Source organism: Astyanax mexicanus, chromosome 3 (assembly GCF_023375975.1).
Source record: "Astyanax mexicanus isolate ESR-SI-001 chromosome 3, AstMex3_surface, whole genome shotgun sequence".
Lineage (NCBI taxonomy): Eukaryota > Metazoa > Chordata > Actinopteri > Characiformes > Acestrorhamphidae > Astyanax > Astyanax mexicanus.
Window position 1 is genome coordinate 38,341,819 of NC_064410.1, and position 21,983 is coordinate 38,363,801.

A 21,983-nucleotide genomic window follows, 5' to 3' on the forward strand; every position below is an offset into this window, starting at 1 on the left:
AAGAATGAATAAAACAGTTTTCATTGAATAAAAAAAAGAGGGTGGGGTTAGGTAAAAACGCTGGTGGGCCAAATATTGCCCACAGGCCGCAATGTGGGCAGCCCTGGTTAAAAGGGACCTGCTGATTTAAACACTAGTATCTGAGTCCCATAGTGTTTTGTAGGAATTTTAACTGAACATACAGAATGAGGTCCTTCTGTCCCTGAAGCTCTTTAGCTTTATCACAGAGCTTATCGTGGAAAGATGGATGGAGCGAGTCATGCTTTGAACTTTTCTCTCGGCGACAGTGCAGAAGATCTCCGCTCTGCTGTGCTTTCGGGTAACACTTGGGTGAAGCTGTAGTTGGATGTAATCTAAATGCTAATGCCGCTAGCCAGCTTTAGTTTCTCCTGCGTCTGGACAGATTTTCTCTCAGGCTTATGCAACTTAGGGAAATGAAATTCATTCTCACTGCAACTTTCGCTCACATCTCTCTTCCCAGCCTTCACAAATCATTCTCAGCAGGTGTGCTGCTGTGTGTCTGCTATTACACTGTCCTGTTTATGACTGGAGTGTTGTACTATCCTTTGCTGCATGGGGGTGTGAAATTGTACGATTTGAACGGAGGTTTTGGAGGCGAGGGGTGATTATTTGCAGGTCACAGTGTAGCCTGTAATTCATGTCTGGTGGTGTGATGTGTGATTGATGTTTGATTCTGGCTATTTTTCTCCTCTTTCTTCTCTCTTGAACAGATTGCAGTGATGACAGTGACCCTCTTCCCAGTTCGATTGCTCTTTGCTGCATTTATGATGTTGTTGGCGTGGCCTTTTGCCTTTGTGGCCACCGTGGGCTGTTCAGAGGACGCAGTGGAGCCTCTGTCCTGGTGGAGATGGTAGGTGGAATCTTTAGAATACTACATTTAGGGAATGTTCAAGTAAAAGTCCGTTTAGGATTGCTTAGATCTATTATGTCCCGCATTGTGTCATGTCTCAAGATAAAATGTACTTTATTTTCTGGAACCAACCTCACTTAAAATCTCCAAGCACTTGCTTTGACAATGCATGAGATATGCATATGCTTGTACTGTAGAGAGCAGTTTTGTTAGCAGTGTTTACTAGCTCTGCTGATACTCACTGTTCTGAGGTAAGTAGTGTTCTCTCAATAGGGGTATCCTGTTAGTGTTGTTCCGTTTTAAGTTTTGAAAAATATTTGAGTCAGATATTTACAGTTTTATATAATATGACCAGCCCTCAGGATCAGTATACTTGTACAAATCGATACTTCTATCTCTAGATATTACCTTCTAGTAACTACAGCTCTGGAAAAAAAAATAAGAAGAAGCTGCCTGTTTTCTCTCTACTCCACTTAATAATTCCAGATCAGTAACAGGAATCAACCCAAATTCTGCAGGTTTAAAAAAAATATAGATTTTAAAATGAAGTTCAGGAGATTTTATTCATTATATTTTGACAGTTTTACTCAAATATTTTTTGTTCTACTTTCTGTTACAATGATGCTTTTCAGACATAAATCCTGGCCTGTTAATATGACAAAGTTCTTCTTGAACTATGTGCAACTGTGTTTCCAAAAAATGTTGTAAAATATTGTAGTGGCTTTTTGAAATAATTTGACTCTAAAGTGATTTAGAGCAAAGCACCTGCTATCTTTTATCCTCTCAGTTGTGTTTATTTAATGTGGTGGTTTTAAATACTGGGTGAGAATTGTAAATTATGGAATTGGAAGGAAAATTGGAAATACTATAGATATTATATATAGCTATAAATAGGTCAGCTACCGGCAATGCTCTGGATACATTTTGGCTAAATTTTACACATTTGTGTTTTCCACATGCTTTAACAGACAGAGACTCGAATTTATTTAAAATCAGCGGCTTTCGTCAGCTAATTAGCTAATCAGCTGATATATTAGTTGATATATTAGATTGTGTGTGTGTGTGTGTGTGTGTGTATGTGTGTGCACACATGGATGCACGTGCTTGCACAAAAGCAGTGTGAGAATGTGAGGGGCTGGCTGTGTTTTTATCAGGTGCTGGCTCCAGAAACCTCCACTTTACTGGTCATGAAAGCCTCTCTCCTGCTGTGAGTGCTCTGTGTGAGTGTGATTTTGTAAGAGTGTGTTTTAATGAGCTGTGTGTGTGTTTACGAGTCTCTTAAAGCATTCTTTTGCGAATTGAAGTTAAGTGTCAGCACAAACAGGACCCAACCTTCACACAACATCTTTACACATACAAAAAAATGCTCTACAAGTCACCTGTAAAAGCTTGAACTGGAAAAAAGGTCTTAAATTGAATATTCATGCTTCATAATCTACAGAATGCTTTCAGGAAACACTTCTGAGTTCTCAGACAAAACCTTGAGAGAAGTGTGTGTTTGAAGCTGTAATAAAGGTGGCTGGACGGCTAACTTGAGAAATATAAAATAAAAAGGGCACCCACTTCAGTCCAGTCAAGCATGCCCTTGCTCACAAAACTTTGCAGACAAAATTGATCTGCAGTAATAACCGCATTATGCAGTTCAGTGATATTTAGATTTAGGTTTTATTAAAATGTTTTCTGATTTTTGTTTGAAGCTGCAGATCTGGTTTCATAACTGTACATAAAATTAATGCTATCTTTGATAATCTTACACTTTTTTACAACTGCTAAACAGTACTTTAGATACCTTTTCTAAACTCTAAATAAGGCAACACACCTAACTTATACAATTAACCAAATAGTTAATTTCCTGCACAAAAGCAACTAGGGGTGTGACGATATTTCTCGTCAAGCTTAAACCCATCTCGCGAAAAAAAAACAAAAAACAGTAGGTGAGCTCCGTGGTACTGTTAAAAAGCTCCGTGGTACAGTTAAAAAGCTCCGCGTGACAGTAGGTGAGCTTTGCGGTACAGTTAAAAAGCTCCGCGTGACAGTAGGTGAGCTCGACGTGACTGTTTCATAGGCAGTTGTACTAATCCCTGCTCTGTACTGTATTTAAAAAAAATCCTGTCTCTGTTTGCACTTCAAGCATAGTCTTAATATGCCTGGTTATGGTTATGCATAGTTAAATTACAAGAGATTTAGGAGAAAAAACACAAACCTATAGTCTTAATATGACTGGTTGTGGTTTGCACTTATTGTTTGCACTATATAAGACCTAGGAAAGTTTTATTTTTGTTTTTTATTCTTATTCTTATTCCTTTTTCTTATAGAATCAATGTGTGAGAGAAACCAGTCTGTTAAGTTTGTGTTATATGATTTTGTCAAATAAAACTCTAGTTTTCAAGCCATTTTTTATTTTTGAGGTTTTCTTTAAAATTTTATTTTTAAATCTCGTCTCTTCTCGTTCTCGTGAACCAAGTATCGTGTCTCGTCTCGTCTTGTGATATTAGTGTCTCGTCACATCCCTAAAAGCAACACAAAAACCTGGATCAACATCAGCTAATTCCTGCTTCAGGCCTACAGTATTCACAGTGCAACCACTCTCCATTATTAAAATAAAGATATTATAGATATAAAGCTCTGGATAAAAATGTTTTAGCCTCATTATGTAACTTTAATCATAGTACTAATAATAAACTAAAAGAGCCCTTATATCTGTATCGCTAGTTTTATATCAGTTTTATATTGGGCTCGGATCGTAGCTGAAAAAAGTGGATCGTCGCATCACTACCTCCAGGTACTTGCTGCCCTCATAACCCACAATTGCCTGTTATTCTGCTCTTCTCCCTCTTTAGGCTGGTGGATCTGGCCCTGAAGGCCATTATGAGGGCGATGTGGTTTTCTGGAGGTTTCCATTGGGTGCGTGTGAAAGGAAGACCAGCTCTACCCAGTGAAGCACCCATCCTAACACTGGCACCACACTCCTCATACTTCGATGCTATCCCTGTGACCAGGACCATGGCCTCTATCGTCATGAAGGCAGAGAGCAGAAATGTTCCCGTCTGGGGAAGTGAGTTAACTCCATTGTTGTTGTTGTTGTTTTTTTTCTCAGTTGCTACATTTTTACACAGAGAGATAGGTGTTTCTGTTGTAAAATAAAATGTAAAAAATAGGGGATTGGTTCGAAAAAATCTCTACACTCTTAATTGGTGGACACAGTCCATGTTTTTTGTGAAAAAAAAACACACACACACACAACATGACGGCAGAGCAGTGTTGCCAACTTTGTCGCTATATTTAGCTACTTTTCAGACCCTCTAGCGACTTTTTTTTTGTAAAAAAGCGACTAGCGACAAATCTAGCGAGTTTTTGCGGTGTTATTGGAGACTTTTGGCGACTCTGAGATGAACACATGCTCTTCAGTTACTGACCTCCGCGCAGCAGTGAGCCCCGCCCCACAACACTCACAGTGCAGTCTCACACACTCAGCACACACACACACCGCCCACGAACACACTGTGCGTGCTGACTGACCCCGGCCTGTATTTACAGAGCAGAAATATAAATATAAAAGTGTCTTCAGTGTGACACGAAAAAAAAATCACTGAATTTAACTCACACAGTCTGAGACAGTCACTCACCTCATTTACCATGTAGCCTGTCACTCACCTCATCCACAGTGTCTCCCTCTTTGTAAAAAGCTACTCAACAATTTGTCTATAATAGGTTTGAAAATAAAGAAAACTTAAGAAAGCTAAAAAAAAAATTATAAAATAAAAAACTGCTCTTATAATAACGTTTAACAACACGGCAAAAAACTGATTTATGTAATTTATGTAAAAATAAAGTTATTTTGAGACTTGACTGCCTATTTAAAAAGCAACAGAAGTTGTTCATTTGTTGGAGTTCATTTGTATAATTTCTAACATATGTAGAGTGTTTTTTACTCACTTTTTTCTCTCACAATGTTAATCCTTTACAGCTTCAAAAACATGTTATGCAAATTAGGCGATGACGTCATTTAGCAACTTCTAGCGACTTTATAAAAAGTAAATTAACAAATAATATATTTCGATATAAATCGTCCAGCCCTACCAACCACCCCTAATAAAAATAAAAAAACAGCTTTCAATTCTGTATGTTAAGTTATTAGACAGTAACACAGAGAATTGTACTAAATACATTTTGAAAAGATTTGAGAAGTCTTCCTAAACTACTGACATTGCAGTTAGGAAGGTGGGTTTGAGTTCTTGTCAAACTGTTATCTCTGGCTTCACTGAGTGTCTCTATGTTTTTGACGCAGTTACGCTCTTTCTTTCTTTTCTCCCTCCCTCTGCTCCTGTCCTGTTCCTGTCTCATAGCCCTGATCAAGTTTATCCGGCCAGTGTTCGTGTCCCGCTCAGATCAGGACTCTCGCAGGAAGACTGTAGAAGAGATCAAACGCAGAGCTTTCTCTGCAGGAGAGTGGCCTCAGGTAACACACACACTTTCACACACAAGGTGCAAAAAGGTGTGGACTGCATTTCAACGCTACACTAACAGTCTCTTCGTAATACTAAAGATTTTTAACCATAATCATTATTTCAGTTTATTCCTTAGTCTTTTATAACTGTTTTTTACATTGTTTGATCTTTTATTTAAGAAATAAACCAATAGAAATGCTCTATATTACTGCAACATTGAAGTTCAGAAGGTTTTGACCTTTTCTGATAAAGTTAATGTAATATACATTGCCTTGCAAAAGTATTTGGCCCCCTAAAACTTTTGAACCTTTGCTGCGATTACAGCTGCAAGTCGCTTGGGGTATGTCTTTATCAGTTTTGCACATTCAGAGACTGACATTTTTGCCCATTCTTCCTTGCAAAACAGCTGGAGCTTAATGAGGTTGGATGGAGAGCGTTGGTTTGTGAACAGCAGTTTTCAGCTCTTTCCACAGATTCTCCATTGGATTCAGGTCTGGACTTTGACTTGGCCACTGGATACGTTTATTTGTGAACCGTTCCATTGCAGATTTTGCTTTATGTTTTGGATCATTGTCTTGTTGGAAGATAAATCTCTGTCCTAGTCTCAGGTCTTTTGCAGACTCCAACAGGTTTTCTTCCAGAATGGTCTTGTATTTGGCTCCATCCATCTTCCCATTGATTTTAACCATCTTCCCTGTCCCTGCTGAAGAAAAGCAGGCCCAAACTATGATGCTGCCACCACCATATTTGACAGTGGGGATGGTGTGTTCAGAGTGATGAACTGTGTTTCTTTTACGCCATCTGACCAGAGCACCTTCTTCCACATGTTTGGTGTGTCTCCCAGGTGGCTTGTGGCAAATTTTAAAGGAGACTTTTTATGGATATCTTTGAGAAATGGCTTTCTTCTTGCCACTCTTCCATAAAGGCCAGATTTGTGGAGTGTACGACCGATTGTTGTCCTGTGGACAGGTTGAAAAGGTTGAAAATTTCAAAGGGCGCCGAATACTTTTGCAAGGCACTGTATATACTGTATGATGTACATACCTTCTATAACTGACACTGAAACAATGTAAAGTTCAATGTTCCTTTAATTTCTTTATGCACATACAGTAAATATTTATTGTTTTAATGTAATTGACATCAATGTATTTAATTGCAAGTGATTGTTTGGATATGATTTATATATTTCTATGTTGTATAAAGAATTTATTGCATATTTAATATTTGATAATTATCCATGTTCATCATGTTGCTTAATTTCCTGCTGTCAGCACACTCTCACTACTGGGTTGCTTTCAGATGATGGTATTTCCAGAGGGGACGTGCACCAACAGATCCTGCCTCATTGCGTTTAAGCCTGGTATGTGTTCTGTCTCCTTGCTTTCTGTTTGCCTGCTCTCTGTCCAGCACAGCCTATTCCTACATAATCATTAAAACACACATTACCTTCAATGCTTTCAAGTAGTACAACATTTGTGTTTAGAAGAGAAACTATTTTACTATGCTTTTATTTTATTATTTTACTTTGATAAAAAATGTTCCTCTGCAATTATTACTGGCGTTTTAGTTGTATGGGTAGAGGTTTGGGTTATTTAATATGTCTGGGAGAAGTGGATGTGTTCACACTGCTAAAAAATATGTCTGAAATGTGGTTTGAGTCATCTGAATGATCCAGATACTGTATAATCCTGATACTGAAGATGAATGAAGTTACCAGGAGTAAACAGGTGATAGTCCGATACATCTTTTTTTTTTTTTGCTAAAAGGGCACACAGACTTCCAGTTGGTGTAATGCTGTGATTTATTTATTTTTTAAATTATTTTTTCATTTTTTGGCATGCTTGATCAATTATAACTTGAATTCCACAACCTTTTTTTTATAAGTTTTGTTGGTGACCATGAGTACCCTTTTTTTAATACATTCTTCTAATGCATCGTGTCTCACAGTAAAAGTAAATAAACCTGGTTTCATTTCTCTTCAGTGGCCATCAAGTTACTGGATCTGAATCAAATAGAACACATCTGGGCTGTAGTAAAAGGGGAGATACAGAAGATATTTGTTTGTACTCGATACAATTTTGAGGAAAACATACACACCACAGATTGCCAGATTGACAGTCTCTGGGTAGTGAACCTCTTGGTGAGAGATTTTTAGCTGCTAGACATGCCTTTACGATGTACTCAAAGATATTTTGGCTAGTTTACAGACTTTGAGAGAGGGAATATCATTGGAGTGAGAGAGACAGCTCCGTCTCTGTGTGTTGACGAGTCTGGCTGCGTGGTGGAAGAAGCTGTTGCAGAGTCTGGTAGCGGAGGCTCGGATGCTCCGGTATCTTCTGCCAGATGGCATCAGAGTGAAGAGTTCGTATAAGGGATGGGTGGGGTCATCCACAATGCTGGTGGCTTTGCGGATGCAGTTTTTGGTGTAGCTGTCAGTGATAGCGGGGGAGAGAAACTCTTATGATCTTTTCAGCTTCTACCTTTCAAGCTTCTGCCTTTCTTTCTGTCTTTCTTTCTGCCTTTCTTCCTAAACTAATCAGCTTCTTTGACAACAGTTAGGTTCAAGTATAGACCAGTGCATGATAGAGGTCAGGTGCTTCTATCTTGCCTTTGCGGTAAAGTTTCTCAGTGCCAAAACTGCATGTTTAAAAATGTGATGAGCCATCATATACAACAGTCGCTTTTCCCTAGCAGTGATTTAATGTGTGTAGCCTCTCAAGGCATTTTTCAGCAGGATAATGCTCACCCACACACAGCAAGGGCATTCTCAGGCTTTTCTGCACCAGATGACAACAGTTCTTTGGCCTGTCCAGTCATCAGATTGCTAATCATTTAATCACATTTTTTGGACCAACTGGGACGCCAGCTTCGGCAGTCTATGAGTGTGCATATACACATATTACTTTCTGAGCTTATGCAGTATAAAACTCTGGCACAGTATTCTGCATGTAAGTCTGTTTGTGTGCTTGTTGGTCTTTTTCTCTTCATCTCCTGTGGACCGTTGCGGTTCACAGAGCTGAGAGCTGCAGCTTTTGGCTTCCTCTTCCTGTGTGCGCTGTCCAGTCGTGTTATTTTGTGCTGATCCCCTCCCACCCATCGCTTATTGTGCTTACTCCGTGCTCCGAATCCCCCTCTTTCTCTCCTCTTATCCCTCGTTTGGTTTCCCCCTGTCTGCCTGTCGGACTTTGTTTTCTGCATCCTTTATTTCTGGTGGTTTCACTGTGCCAGCGCACATCAGCAGTGGAGGTCTACAGCCAGACACATTTTCACAACAAAGTCTGTTCCAGAGAGTTGGCACATGATCGAGAATAGTCTGGCTTTGCTTTAAATCAGTCATCTACACATAAATGTGAGGGCCAACAGCCTAATGAATGCTTTTGATGTAGTATATTTTGGTGAAAATATGTTTGAACAAATAACAGTTACATATTGAAAATTTTTATTAGATTAGATTAGATGAAATAATAGTATAAGGTTTAGGGTAACGATTATTACTGTTTTTAGCTTTTGTTGTATTTTATCTATCTTTATAGATACAGTGATGTGAAAAAGGTATTTGACCCTACTTTTTCCAATTTCGTCCTATTTTCTCCTAATTTACACTGCCAATTACCCAACCCATTCATTAGGACATCCCCTATCACTAATAATGCCCCAACACCAGGAGGGTGAAGACTAGCACATGCCTCCTCCGATACATGTGAAGTCAGCCACCACATCTTTTCGAGCTGCAGCTGATGCAGCATTACTGAATAGCATCTCAGCACACTCGGAGGAAAGCGCAGCGGCTCGGTTCTGATACATCAGCTCATAGGCACTTTGTGCAGCGGACATCACCCTTTGTAGTGAGGGGAGAGAGCGGCATTTGCCCACTCAAAGAGATCAAGACCAATTATGCTCTTTCAGGGCTGCCTCTGTGCAGTGTTCGAAACTTGCATTTTTCAGATAAACAAAATTGTTTAAATATAAGACAATGAAAATATAAATAATGTATTAATGGAGTAAATCTGTCCAAATCATCATGGCCCTATGTGAAAAAAGTTTTTGCCCCTAAACATAATTTGTTTGGGCCACTCTTTGTGGCAACAACTGCAGTCAAGCGTTGGCAATAACTGGCAGTGAGTCTTTTACATCTCTGAGGATGTGAATGAGAATTTTGGCTCATAATGGAAGTCATAGAAAGTAATTGTTTAACATTGGTCATGCCACAGCATCTCAATTAAACTTTGACTAGGCCACCCCAAAACCTTATTTTTTTTAAGCCATTCAGAGCTGGGCCTGCTGGTGTGCTTCAGATCATTGTCCTGCTGCAGAACCCAAGTATGCCTGAGCTTAAGGCCACAAACGGATGGCCGAACGTTCTCCTTCAGCATTTTCTGGTAGAGAGCAGAATTAATGGTTCCATCCATTAATGACAGCAAGTTATTCAGGTCCTGAAGCAGCAAAGCAGCCCCAGAAAATCCCACTACCACCATCATGTTTGACTTTCAGTATGATGTTCTTTTTCTGAAAATATGTGTTCGTTTATGTCAGATGTAACTGGACACACTTTCCAATAATTATTTTCCCTTAGGGAAAATCAAGATGTTTTCTGGCAAATAAGAGACGGGCCTTTGTGTTCTTTTTGGTCAGAAGTGGTTTTTGCCTCAGAACCATCCCTTGGTTACCATTTTCACCCAGTTTCTTTTTAATTATTTAATCATAATCACTGCCTTAACTGAGGCAGGTGTGGCTTGCAGTTCTTCAGATGTTTGTTCTTGGTTCTTTTGCAACCTCCTGGATGAGTTGTCCATGAATTTTGGAGTAATATTGGAAGGCCAGTCACTCCTGGGAAGGTTCACCAGTGTTTTAATAGAAATATGTATGGGGCAAATACCTTTTCACTACACTGTAATTGAATCATGGTATTTAAAACCTGTTAGAAATTCAGGAACAGCATATTTAGCTGAAATAAACACAAAGCCTTTAGCTGAAATATACACAAAGCCTTAGTGTAAGACAACAAACACACTTCTGAGCTACATTTATAATAATAGGGGGATTTTGTATCAGTAAAAAAATCTAAATATACACACAGTCAGCAGTAACTTCAGCAGCATTGTCCTCTTGCAGTCTGGTTTGCACAGTTGTTTTTTCCCATTTATCATTGCTTTAATGCTTAATGTTATTAGCGATGTTTACTCTCTTTATTTACCCTTCATAATCCAAACTGAAACAGTGTGTGCCATTCTAGAAAGCACTCGCACTAAGTATACATGCATGCACTCATGCAGACACAGCCATACTGAGTCATGTTACTGTGAAATAGGACAGTTAAGGCTGGTCTTTGTTTGTATGCCACTCCTACATTCAGTCTACTGTAAACTGAGGGCACAAACACTAGCATTAAAAGCCAGTTTACAAAACTAACAATGGAAAAGGTTTTGTGGTAACTGTTGAAACATATTTTAAGGGATAAAAGCTTTTGGTTTATGTTTGATTTTGGACAATCCGCTCATATTTGCTGCTCTTCCTGCAGGTGCATTTATTCCAGGCGTTCCTGTTCAGCCGGTAGTTCTGCGCTATCCCAATGAGATGGTAAGAGAAAAAAAGCCTGTCAGAGACCCACCCATTTTACAACACAGACCTGAATTTTTCTTCATAAATCATTATTTATAGTACCTTTCAAAAGTACAAAAGTTGTACACACCTTAAATTAAGTGTTTTTTTTAATTATTTTAACATTTTCTGCATTGTCCATTAATAATCCAAACTATGAAGAAAAACATGGAATTATTTAGTAAAATAATAACAAGTGTTTAAAAATATGAATAAGAATATGTTTTATATTTTAGATTCTTCAAAGTAGGCATCTCATGTTTAGATGACAGCTTTGCACATCTTGGCTGGATTTTCTCTGTCAGCTTTATGAGGTAGAGTCACCTGGAATGGTCAACTTTCAGTTAACAGCTGTACTGAACTTGTCAGGAGTTAATAACCTGAATGTCTTGCCTCTTAAAGTGTTTGAGAGGATCAGTTGTAAAGTTGTGAAGAGGTAGAGTTGGTATACATTCGCCATATTTGAGTAATGTTCTAGTCCATATTATGGCAAGAACTACTCAACTAAGTAAAGAAAAAAATGTTTTTTTTTTTTTTAAGTCAGTTAATCTGAATAATTGAATATGTGCAGTTACACAGATCATCAAAAACGTTATGATGAAACTGGCTCTCATCAGGACCGCCCCAGAAAAGGAGGACCAAGAGCTACCCGTGTTGCACAGGATACCGAGTTCCCAGCCTAAGAAAACACAAGTTTACAGCACCCAAGATAAAATTTACAGCACCTAAAGTTGTTTAACACTTACGTTTAATATGCAAGTTCTTATTCATAGTCTGGATGACTTTAGTATTCATTTACAATGTAGGAAAAAAGGAAAACATTAAATGAGAAGGTGTGTCCAAACATTTGACTGGTACTGCATTCATGAAGAACTATATATTTGTTGAGTTCTCCATGCAGTATCATGAATCTTCATTACATTAGCATACCTCTCTCACTTACATACTCATGTCTGTAGTGTGTTTGCTTGTGTTTAAAACTAAACTAAACTGACTTTCTTCTTTTTTTTTTTTCCCCTTATTAATGATAGGACACAATATCGTGGACATGGCAGGGACCAGGAGCGTGAGTTTCCTTCTGATCTTCTGTTCTCTCTCTTCTTCTCTTTTTTTAATACATCCTTTCCCTTGTCTTATTCTTTTTTACCTTATTTTCTCTTGTCTTCTGTACCTTTTTTTTCTTTTCTGTTTTGTATTCTCCTGTTATCCTGTTTTTTTTTTTTCATCCCATCTTCTCTGTGCCGTTTTCGTCTTTTCTTCTTGCCATCTCTGTTTTGTTCTCTTCTGGTCTTTTCTTCTGGTCTTTTTACCTCTACTCTCTTTTCTTCTCTCTATATTCTCTCTTGCGTTCTTAGCATAGTCTTGTCTGCTTCTCTCTTTTTTCTCTTTTTATTTTTTTCTCTTGTCTTCTCATGTCTCCTTTTTTTTTTTCCTATCTTTCCACTCCGTCTTTTGTCTTTCCTTTTCCCTTTATATTATCCTCTTGCCTTATTTATTTTACTTCTCAGTGTTCTTTTCTGTATTCTAGATTCTTTTCTGTCTTCTCTTCTCTCTTGTGTTCCCTCCTTTTTTCCACTCTGTTGTTCTTTGGTCCTCTTCTCTCATTTGCCATCTTTATTTTTGTAGTATTTTCTCTTTTTGCTTTTTCATCTTGTTTCCCTCTTGTGTTCTATTTTGTTCTCTCTTCTTTAGTCTTATTTTCACCATTTTATTTTATCTCTTTGTATTTTCTTGTTTACTTTAATATTTTCTCCTCATCTTCTTACTTCTCATCTTCTTTCCTGTCTTCTCATTTGCCTTCTGTCTCTTCATCAAAACTTTAGTCTATTGTCTTTTCTTGTCTTATTTGTGTATCCCTTTTATTAATGAGTGAATTGTTGATCTTTTCAGATTCAAGATTTTATGGCTCACTTTGTGTCAGCTGCATAATTCTATAGAAATAGAGGTCAGATGTTTTTATGAATGTTTTAATTCTTCACAACTATATATTTGTGGTTTTTGTTCTGCACAGATTATGATTTTATAAAACTGCTTGTTTGTGTTTGCTTAGTATCTCCCTACATACACTCCTTCAGAAGAGGAGAAAAGAGACCCAGCTCTGTTTGCGAGCAACGTGAGGTGTATAATGGCCAAGTGAGTGTCTGATACAGACCTTCTGTTTAGTTATACAGGAAACTGTTGCATACTTCTTAATTTAGGATATAATATTTTATAGTGTTTCTAAGTGGCCATTAATATTGTGACAATAAATACTGTCACTGTAACACTGGACCAAAAAAATGATTTTTTGCTTTTAGTGTTAAAAAATGCCAAAATATAAAATAAAATAAGAAAATATATTGTTTTAATTTAAAAATGACTAGATTAATGTAAATGTTTCAAATATCTTACATTGACTTCTAAGTTTAGAAGTCTTTTTGGAGATTTTGTCTGAGAGTCACATGACGAGCACAGCATAGTCTTATCTTAAATATTCCTGATGTTGTGCTGCTTTGCGAATCATCTCTGGGTTTTTGATTGTCTGTTAAATCTCGAGGGCTCTGCAGCTGCCTACCACTGACTACTCATTCGAGGACTGTCGTCTTGCGATGGCCAAAGGCCCCCTGTGTCTGCCCAGTCATACCTGTCTGCTGGAGTTCTCCAGGCTGGTGCGTAGGCTCGGGTGAGTCTGCAGGTACCTGCTTATGTTTTATTCCGCTTGATCTGTTGATCGGTTTATATGAATGAATTCATGTTCTATAGGAGAAAGTTGCTTATATTTTTATTTTCCTCTACAATCAAAATAATTCATCATCTCATTCATGAAATCAGATTATTTACAATAATATTATTTGATTAATTGTGAATAATTCTTCTTCTTAAGATTTATTTATTTAATAATGCATATTTTACTTGTAAACAAAACAATGCATGTAAGGTTGGCCAAATGGAATTATGGAATGGAATAATATAAGGGTGTCGTAGCTTCCTGAACTTTTTAGAAAAAAGGAAAATAAGTTTCTCATTTTTTTTAGCTGTTTTTATAAGCCCATATATATAGTTTTTTTAATTTTTTTAATCTATGTAAATGTAGTCACATTTTTTTATTTACACTCTCATTTTTATAAGTGTCTGCCTGTCTGTCTGTCTGTATGTCTGTGTCATTTTGTGTGCATATACAGTACCAGTCAAACCTTTGGACACACCCCTTTTCTCTTCTCAGTCAATCAATCTGATCATTTTATTTCTTTTTATAATTGTTTAGACTTTAAATTTAATACTAAAGACATTAACATTATACGGAAAAGCATGCAGAATAAATTTTTAAACAAAGTTTTAAACAAACCAGAATACAGAAAACCAGAATATGTTTTTATAATTTAGATTCTTCTAAAGTACCACATTTATCTTTGAGGACAGATAGGATTTGCACACTCTTGGTATTTTAATCTCAGTGTCTTCTTGAGGGAGAGTCACCTGGAATAGTTTTCTCAGCATCTTGAAGGAGTTTTGGAGGTGCTGAACAATAGTTGCTGCTTTTCCTTCATGCTGTGAAGCTCCAGCTCATCCCAAATCATCTATCTTAGTTGATCAGGTTCGGATCAGGTGATTGTGGAGGACAAACACTTTTTTACTGTTTACTACATAATTCCATATGTGTCCCTTAATTGTTATCATGTCTTTGATATTGATACACAATGAAGAAAAGTAATGAAATTATAATAACCATCTAAATAAATAGTTAATTGAAATTGTATGTGATTGGAAGGCCATTAAAAGCTTAGTATAAGGACAGTCCTTGAAAGTTATTGAACGTTTAAAGCTCTCTAGCAGTAACAGTGAGCGTATGTCAGTGTGTGAGATGTGGAGTGTTGAGTCATGGAAAATCACAGGGCAGAGTGTGGCACTGTATTTGTGCCCTCCAGCACGCTGCTGTATCCCAGCTACCTCCTGAAGAGAGGGACATGAAGCATGTGCTTTACTCGGTCTGGATTAAAAGTTGTGGATTGATTTCAGATGGCTGATGCTGTATCTCCTGAGCTTCTGTTCATTGTTACTTGGTGGAAAGGACCTCACACTCTGAGAACAGCGCCCTCTAGTAAATAAAGAGTGTCAGTATATTTTCAGAAAGCAGATGAATTCTCAGACCACCTGCAGATGAGGGATGTTTCACTGAAATTATTCCTAAAAAAAACCTTTGAAGTGATTTAGGATACAAATTTTAAGACACTTTGCTTTGGTTACTGCACAGCAGGGATGCAAAACGTCACCTTCAATCTTACAGACACTGACACACACAAAACCAAAAATGTAATGATCAGTTGTGATCACATTGTTCTTTCATTTAGTGAACTGTACAGTGTACCAACTGTTAAATATGGTGGTGGAAGCAGCATGTTTTGAAATTGCCACATTGAACTGTAAATCTTATAATAAAGAAAGAGGACTACCTTAGAGCACAGTCCATGTCAATAGACATTAATATCAGGTTGTATGTTGGTCATGATGTCAGATGACAAAAAATGACGTCAGAATAGTGTGTAATACTGTTACGTCTGTGACTAGAGGTCTGTGCGTAACTGCTTTTTTAATTTAATTTAATTAAATTTAATTAGTGGCATTTTTCTACATGTATATGTGTTCACACTCCCTCATCGCCTGGATTGGTTGAACTCCGCTCCTACCAATAACAATTAAATTATTTCCCACAAGATATTCTGACGGGTCCCACAAATCCCGCGGGAGTGCAGGCCTGTGCCTCAAACCAACTTGGACCTAGCTTGATGACCTTCCCAAAGCCCAGAGCTTGAATATTATTCACTGACCTAAATACCTATTATTTTGACTACCAATTCTATAAAAGACGAGATGCACCTTGCTAACTGACATTTAACCAATTATTAATTGAGTTGTATTATTATTTTTTACTTGTGCACCAAATCTATGTTTTTATCTATTAGACACATGTGTTGTACACTCATTCTGGCCACAGTTCAAGAAATTGTCCATGATGAATGTAAAAACATTTTTAGAATCTGACATTTTAGATGGTTAATTTTTAATGCCTTGTAGATGCTTAACTAACATTTACCTAAATGTACATTTAATGCAAATCTTACTTTAATGTAAATTCTCTATTAAATAATAATTATTGAATATAACCCTACACCTAACTCTGTCTACCCACTATACCTATACTATACTCTAACCTTAATTTTGGGATGTTTAAGTTTTTGGTTAGAGGTTTAGGTTAATGGTAGGATTAAGGTTAGGTTTTAGGGTTCGGATTGAGGTTGGCATAAGCATTGAGAATCTTTTCTATTTAGCTGAAAGTTCAGTTGCAATTAATAGATACTTTGATTAATGTTAGTTGAGAAACAGTATATTTTATTGGTTTGTAATCTATCTTGCAGACTGAATGGAAGAGTGACGGATCAATTCCTGCATGAAGAGAGCAGTCGTGCACGAAAGCTCTGTGGACACAAACTAAGCCTGGAGGCTTTTGCAGAATATGTAAACCTGCCTATTACAGAAGCACTGCAGGACATCTTTGCCCTCTTTGAGGAGGTACAGCTGGCTTTTTAAAATGTTGTTCATATTTATACTGTGCTTAATATAATTAGAATGATTCAAGTAACATTTCCTAAAAGATTTGCATTTATGAATTTCTTTCAGTTGCCCAGGAACTCTGTATCACACAATTGTTTCTGCACACAGTATTCAATTAAAATACATTTTAACAAAGCACTTTCACAGATCTAAAATGGATCTAGGTATAAACATATTTCAATACTTGGTATATCTAAATGCTATAGCAAACTGTACAAAGTGGCCTCATGCTTTTGATTATCTTGTTTTTTTTTTCCAGCATGATCAGGTGGATGTGAGGGAGTATGTCATTGCTCTCTCTGTGGTCTGCAGACCTGTCAGATATTTGGAGACCATTCAGCTGGCCTTCAGGGTGAGTCAGCTTTGGTTTGGAAATTCAGGTCCAGAAAGTAAGATTTGTTAGGAATTAAGATGTAAGTTCTTAAAAAAGCACGCACAAAAACTGTACCAGTCAAAGGTTAAATGTTAAACAACCCAACATATGTGAAGCATTTAGGTGTCTCATATCTGGGGTGCTGTTAACTTGCAGTTTCTATGGCTGGTATTTTTGATAAACGTATCCTGTGCAACAGAAGTAACTCTTGGTGTTCCTTTTCTGAGGTGGTCCAGTTTTATCATAAAGTTTTTGAAGGTCTTTTCTGACTGCACTTGAGGATACTTTCAAAGTTCTTGAAATTTTTAGATTGACTCACCTTAAAGTATTTTTTTTCTTTACTTAGTTGAATAGTTCTTACCATAATATGGATTCAAACATTATTCAAATAGAGCTTTTCACACCTTTCACAACTTAACTATTGCTCTCAAATTAAGAGGCTAGTAATTAGATAAATTAGATATAAAACATATTCTGGTTTGTTTAACATTTTTGTTAACTAAGTAATTAAGTTATATCTTATATGTAATATCTTTCACACAAATTCCAAAACTTAGGAACTGCATTGTTGGGTACATTATTTAATCAGAGTCTGTTTAATTATCTGCATTTACAGATGTGTTAAAATCAGTCTGACCAATCTCAGCTTAGCTTTGTTGATCAGCAGATCTCCGTCCTCATGGTCAATATCTGATCTTCTTCTGAGCAGAACACAAAAGTCTATATGACGAGCAACATACTGACTATGAAACTGTGAATATTAAAGAAATCATTCATATTAATGCCATTTTTTTTAATGTTTGTCTTGATGCATCCTACTCCTAAAAGCAGACAATGAGCCAAGAAAGAGTGGATCTTTTATGTGTTTAAAGTGGTCTAAATGCAGTCATTTTTGTCATGTGCAACGTATTTGCTGTCTGTGCGGTAGTGTGAACAGCAAAAACACACTGTACCACATAATAAAGTTGCCCAAATCAACTTTCATAGTCATACAAGGCAGTGTTTGCTGTAACAGGTCAGATTGGAATTTGTCTTTTGTGTCTAGATATTTGCCAAAAAGGTACCAAATATTTGCAACAACGACTTATTGTACTAACAGAATTTTCTGTGTAAAAGTATGGTAAAATGCTCACGAATATTTTTGAAAAAGTTTAAAGAAACCAAAAGACACACCAAAAAATTTCCATAGACGATTAATGTGCACTTTTTACAGCAAGCTTCATTGTGCTCCTTTATTGCTCCTGTGATGGTGGTATAGGTGAAACCGAAACATCAGGTGAAGCATAGCTTTTTTAAAAATGCAAGTCGGTTTAGAAGAGATGAGTGTCAGACTTTGGTTACTTTAAAAATCTGTGAAAAAGTCTTAAAACTTTGGTTTTGGTGAGAAAATCAGATTTGTTCCACTGTACCTGCTGTGTCTACATCAAACCCAATGAAACTCCTCCACATTCTTTATTTGTATCCTGCTCTGTCTTATTTCCCCATGGCTCACCACACGCATTCCACTGTGGTCCTCCCAGGACGAGGTGTATCTCTGCTCTACTGCATTCTATGGGAAAATGCCTCCTCCACTCCCTGTTGATTTACATTTCCTTGAGCAGTTTTCAGTAACACACATGAATGAGTTGTGAAACCTTCAGGAGAATCTGAATGGGAGGATCAGGTGGATCTGATTAGAGCTGCAGTAAAACTCTCCAGGAGAATCAGCAGGAGATTAACTCATTAACAGTTACAGCACACACACATACACACACACAGTTGCACCAAGCAAAATTGTTTCTCAGTCAGTTTAAATGTTTTAACATTTCTTTTTACAAATCTTGCTCTGTAATGTTGATGTTATATTTATAGCATGTGATTTTAAGCAGTTTCTGTTATATGCAGATGTTTGAGGCTGAAGAGGATGGGGCTATAGTAGAGGACGAGCTAGCTGTCATTCTGAAAACAGCTCTTGGAGTGGCAGATCTCACTGTCTGTGATGTCTTCAGAGCCATTGATACTGGAGACAAGGGGAAGATCACATTTGGTATGTATGTGAAAACCTGAATTTAGCACATGCATATAAATTAGCATTTGGTCTAAACACTGCAAATGCTGTTACTACTATTATATACTAGTTCATCTCAAAAAATAGAAAATCATTGAAAAGCTACTTTATTGTAGTAATTCAGTCTAAAATGTGAAACTCTGTATATATTATATAGATGTATTACAGTCACAGTAATCTATTTTAAGTGTATATTTTTTTTATTGTCATTGATTATGGCTCCCAGCCAATGAAAACACAAAATTCAGTCACTCAGAAAAGTAGAATATTATATAAGACCAACTGGTACTTATGGCAGTGTGGGCAGTGTGCCAAGTCCTGCTGGAAAATGAAATCTGCATCTGAAAAATGAAATCTCTTTATAAAGGTTGTTTTTATAAATTGTTTTTATACAAATTTTTCTTTCTTTCAGAGGATTTCTGCACGTTTTTGGAGGGCTGTCCAAACTTTATAGAGCTGTACCACTGTGTTCCCGATCAGACCTCACACACCTTTTCTGAACCCTCAGTTTCCATAACCAACCACACACACAACAAGAAGCACGACTAAGACATGTTTTGTTGATTTGCGTGTGTGTGTGTGTGTGTATATGTATGTGTGTCTGAATGCATTTATATTACCACTGAGTGTGAGTATAAGGGAGAGATTTTTTTGATGATATTTTGAAATTAAACTTCATTTGTGTGGATTTGGGCAATTTACTCATTATTTTTCTTCTTTATCTTTTTTATCTGTTTTTTTTTACTGACAGATTTTTAAAATGATCTTCAGAAATGTAATGGGACTTTTTTAATATATATTTTTTTATTCCTCCTTTGCTTTTTGGACAGGTAATCTATTTATTCCAGGCCAAGCTTTCTATATTATATAAAGTTTCATTCTGTTTGTAATTTTGAGACATGTTGAGAGATTTGATTTTAATACAGAAATACTGAAAACCCTTTGAGTGCGTTCTTGTGTGTGTTTTTTTATGTAAGCATTGCTATAATTTTATAGTAATAATTAGTATGTGTTTATTATTTCCTGTTTACACCAGATACTAGATGTATAGTAGTGTTTTGTTTTTTTGCTTTGACATAATGTTCAGTTACCTGGGGGTCCTGGGGTAGTTTTCTTTTTTATGGGGGATCCTCTGTGATTTTATTCCCATCCTGAATTACTATGTATGTGTTCTTCTCATACGTCCTCTAGGAAAATTACAGGCTGAATTACCTACTGTTTTTCACTGAACTCCGTGGTCCCCTAGTAATTTTAGTCCCGTCTGGACGCACATCTCTGAGTTTTGTCACCTTGCGTTTAATAAAATAGCTATTTGTCCACTGCCACAAACTGTAATTTTACTTTGGGCGCGCGTTTCCACAGAAATCCACGCAAACACAACAGCGAGTGGAAATGGAGGAGCTACTGAACGCGATGTCATGTGACCTAGAGAGCCAAAAAAAGACTTGCTTGTCCTCCTGTTTTTTCATTTGCAGTCTGGATGCAGGAGTTTTATCACTGAGTAGAATTGAATACTGAGAAATTAATCCTGTCTAGATAGGGTTTTAGACACCTATCTCTTTCTAACACTTATCAGCTGCTTTATGTTATAGCTCCAGTTTGAGACTGTAGCTCATCTGGCAGTTGATGAACAACAGTCAGGCTTTGTAATTCTTATGTCAGTTTCTGACCACAGAGCTGCTATTGGTTGGGTATGTTGGGTGATGAAACCAGTGTTAAACTGGTAGTGATTTTATAAGTGTTTAAAAAAAAAAAAAACATTAACAACATCAATGCAGCTGATACACTTGAACCAGCAACACAATAATCATCAGCTACAAATGCATTTAAATATAATAAAATCATGTATTAATAATAACCATTTTTCCAAATGTGCCCAAACTTTTGCCCAAAGTTGAATAATGAATCCTTTTTAAGGTCCTGTCTTTAGGAATGTAGTGTCCTTCTCCACCAGCAGAGGGGGATCTACACTAAGTGATGTGAGAAATGGCTTGCACTGTTTGAAAAGTGTGTGTGTGTGTGTGGTGTTTTGCTTTATTTCAGAATGTAAGTAGTGGTGAAACTGATGGTGTCACATATGGTTAATGTTATTAATTTGACTGAAATGCGTAATTTGTTCACTTATTATTAATTAATGGAGTTATTTAGCTTTGCTCCTTCACTGTTTGGACTGTAAGCAGTGTACAGTTTGAAAGCCTTGTTTGCTGCTCTGATTCTCATTGATGTAATTGTTTTTTATAGGGTTGTGCATGATGTCATTATTTGGAGAAAATTACAGAAGGATCAGGAGACCAGAGCAGGTTGGTGTCCAGTGTGTGTGTGTATTTGTGTGTTGGCTAAGCTTACCTCATCACACACACACACACTGTCCTTGAAGGTCATTGCCACTGGGAAAGAAGTCTTAACCCTTCACAGCCCACACTGTAAGAACTGTGTTATTTTAACTGTGAACACTAAAAGGTAATTTCACCCATTCTGTACAAATCTTTTGGACATAAATTAAGTCATGCAGACTGGCTCAATATTGATTTGCTTGCTTCTAGATTTTATGTATTGAACCAGGGTTTCTTTTTACGGTGGTGATGATGTGAATTAGACATATAAAGAGAGCCTGTGTCACTTACACTTAGAATGTTATCAATAATCAAACAAAACAATTGAAGATCATAGGTTATAGTATAGAGGCATTTAGCTTAACTAAAATTTAACATCTTTGAAATGCTCAATTGCTTAAAATGAGCTTCATCATTCTATAAAGAAAGGAATGCACAGCTGAATGAGCTTCTCTACAGGCTCTGATTTGCAAATATAACAAAAATAAGTACACTTTAAACAAGTAGACAATTTAGACAGCACTGGCAGACATACAGCTCTAGAAAAAAATAAAAGACCACTTAATGAAGTTTTTTCTTGGTTTTACCAAATTGAAAACCTCTGGAATATAATCAAGAGGAAGATGGATGATCACAAGCCATAAAACCAAACTGAACTGCTTGAATTTTTGCACCAAGAGTGGCATAAAGTTATCCAAAAGCAGCGTGTAAGACTGGTGGAAAA

The 21,983-nt window shown here is 36.9% G+C and overlaps 1 protein-coding gene across 1 annotated transcript in view; it reads left to right on the forward strand.

Moving 5' to 3' along the window:
- The window catches only part of lpcat1 (lysophosphatidylcholine acyltransferase 1), a 35,289-nt gene extending 15,420 nt beyond the window's left edge, over positions 1–19,869 (forward strand). The window contains exons 2-14 of the mRNA XM_007249420.4: positions 732–871; positions 3,712–3,926; positions 5,218–5,330; positions 6,619–6,679; positions 10,838–10,896; positions 11,949–11,983; positions 12,808–12,862; positions 12,968–13,050; positions 13,454–13,579; positions 16,311–16,464; positions 16,766–16,858; positions 18,764–18,905; positions 19,339–19,869. Coding sequence (XP_007249482.4) covers positions 732–871; positions 3,712–3,926; positions 5,218–5,330; positions 6,619–6,679; positions 10,838–10,896; positions 11,949–11,983; positions 12,808–12,862; positions 12,968–13,050; positions 13,454–13,579; positions 16,311–16,464; positions 16,766–16,858; positions 18,764–18,905; positions 19,339–19,475 — 1,413 coding nt within the window. The 3' untranslated portion in view covers positions 19,476–19,869. The remainder of the gene's footprint in view (positions 1–731; positions 872–3,711; positions 3,927–5,217; positions 5,331–6,618; positions 6,680–10,837; positions 10,897–11,948; positions 11,984–12,807; positions 12,863–12,967; positions 13,051–13,453; positions 13,580–16,310; positions 16,465–16,765; positions 16,859–18,763; positions 18,906–19,338) is intronic.
- The last annotated feature ends 2,114 nt before the right edge of the window (positions 19,870–21,983 follow it).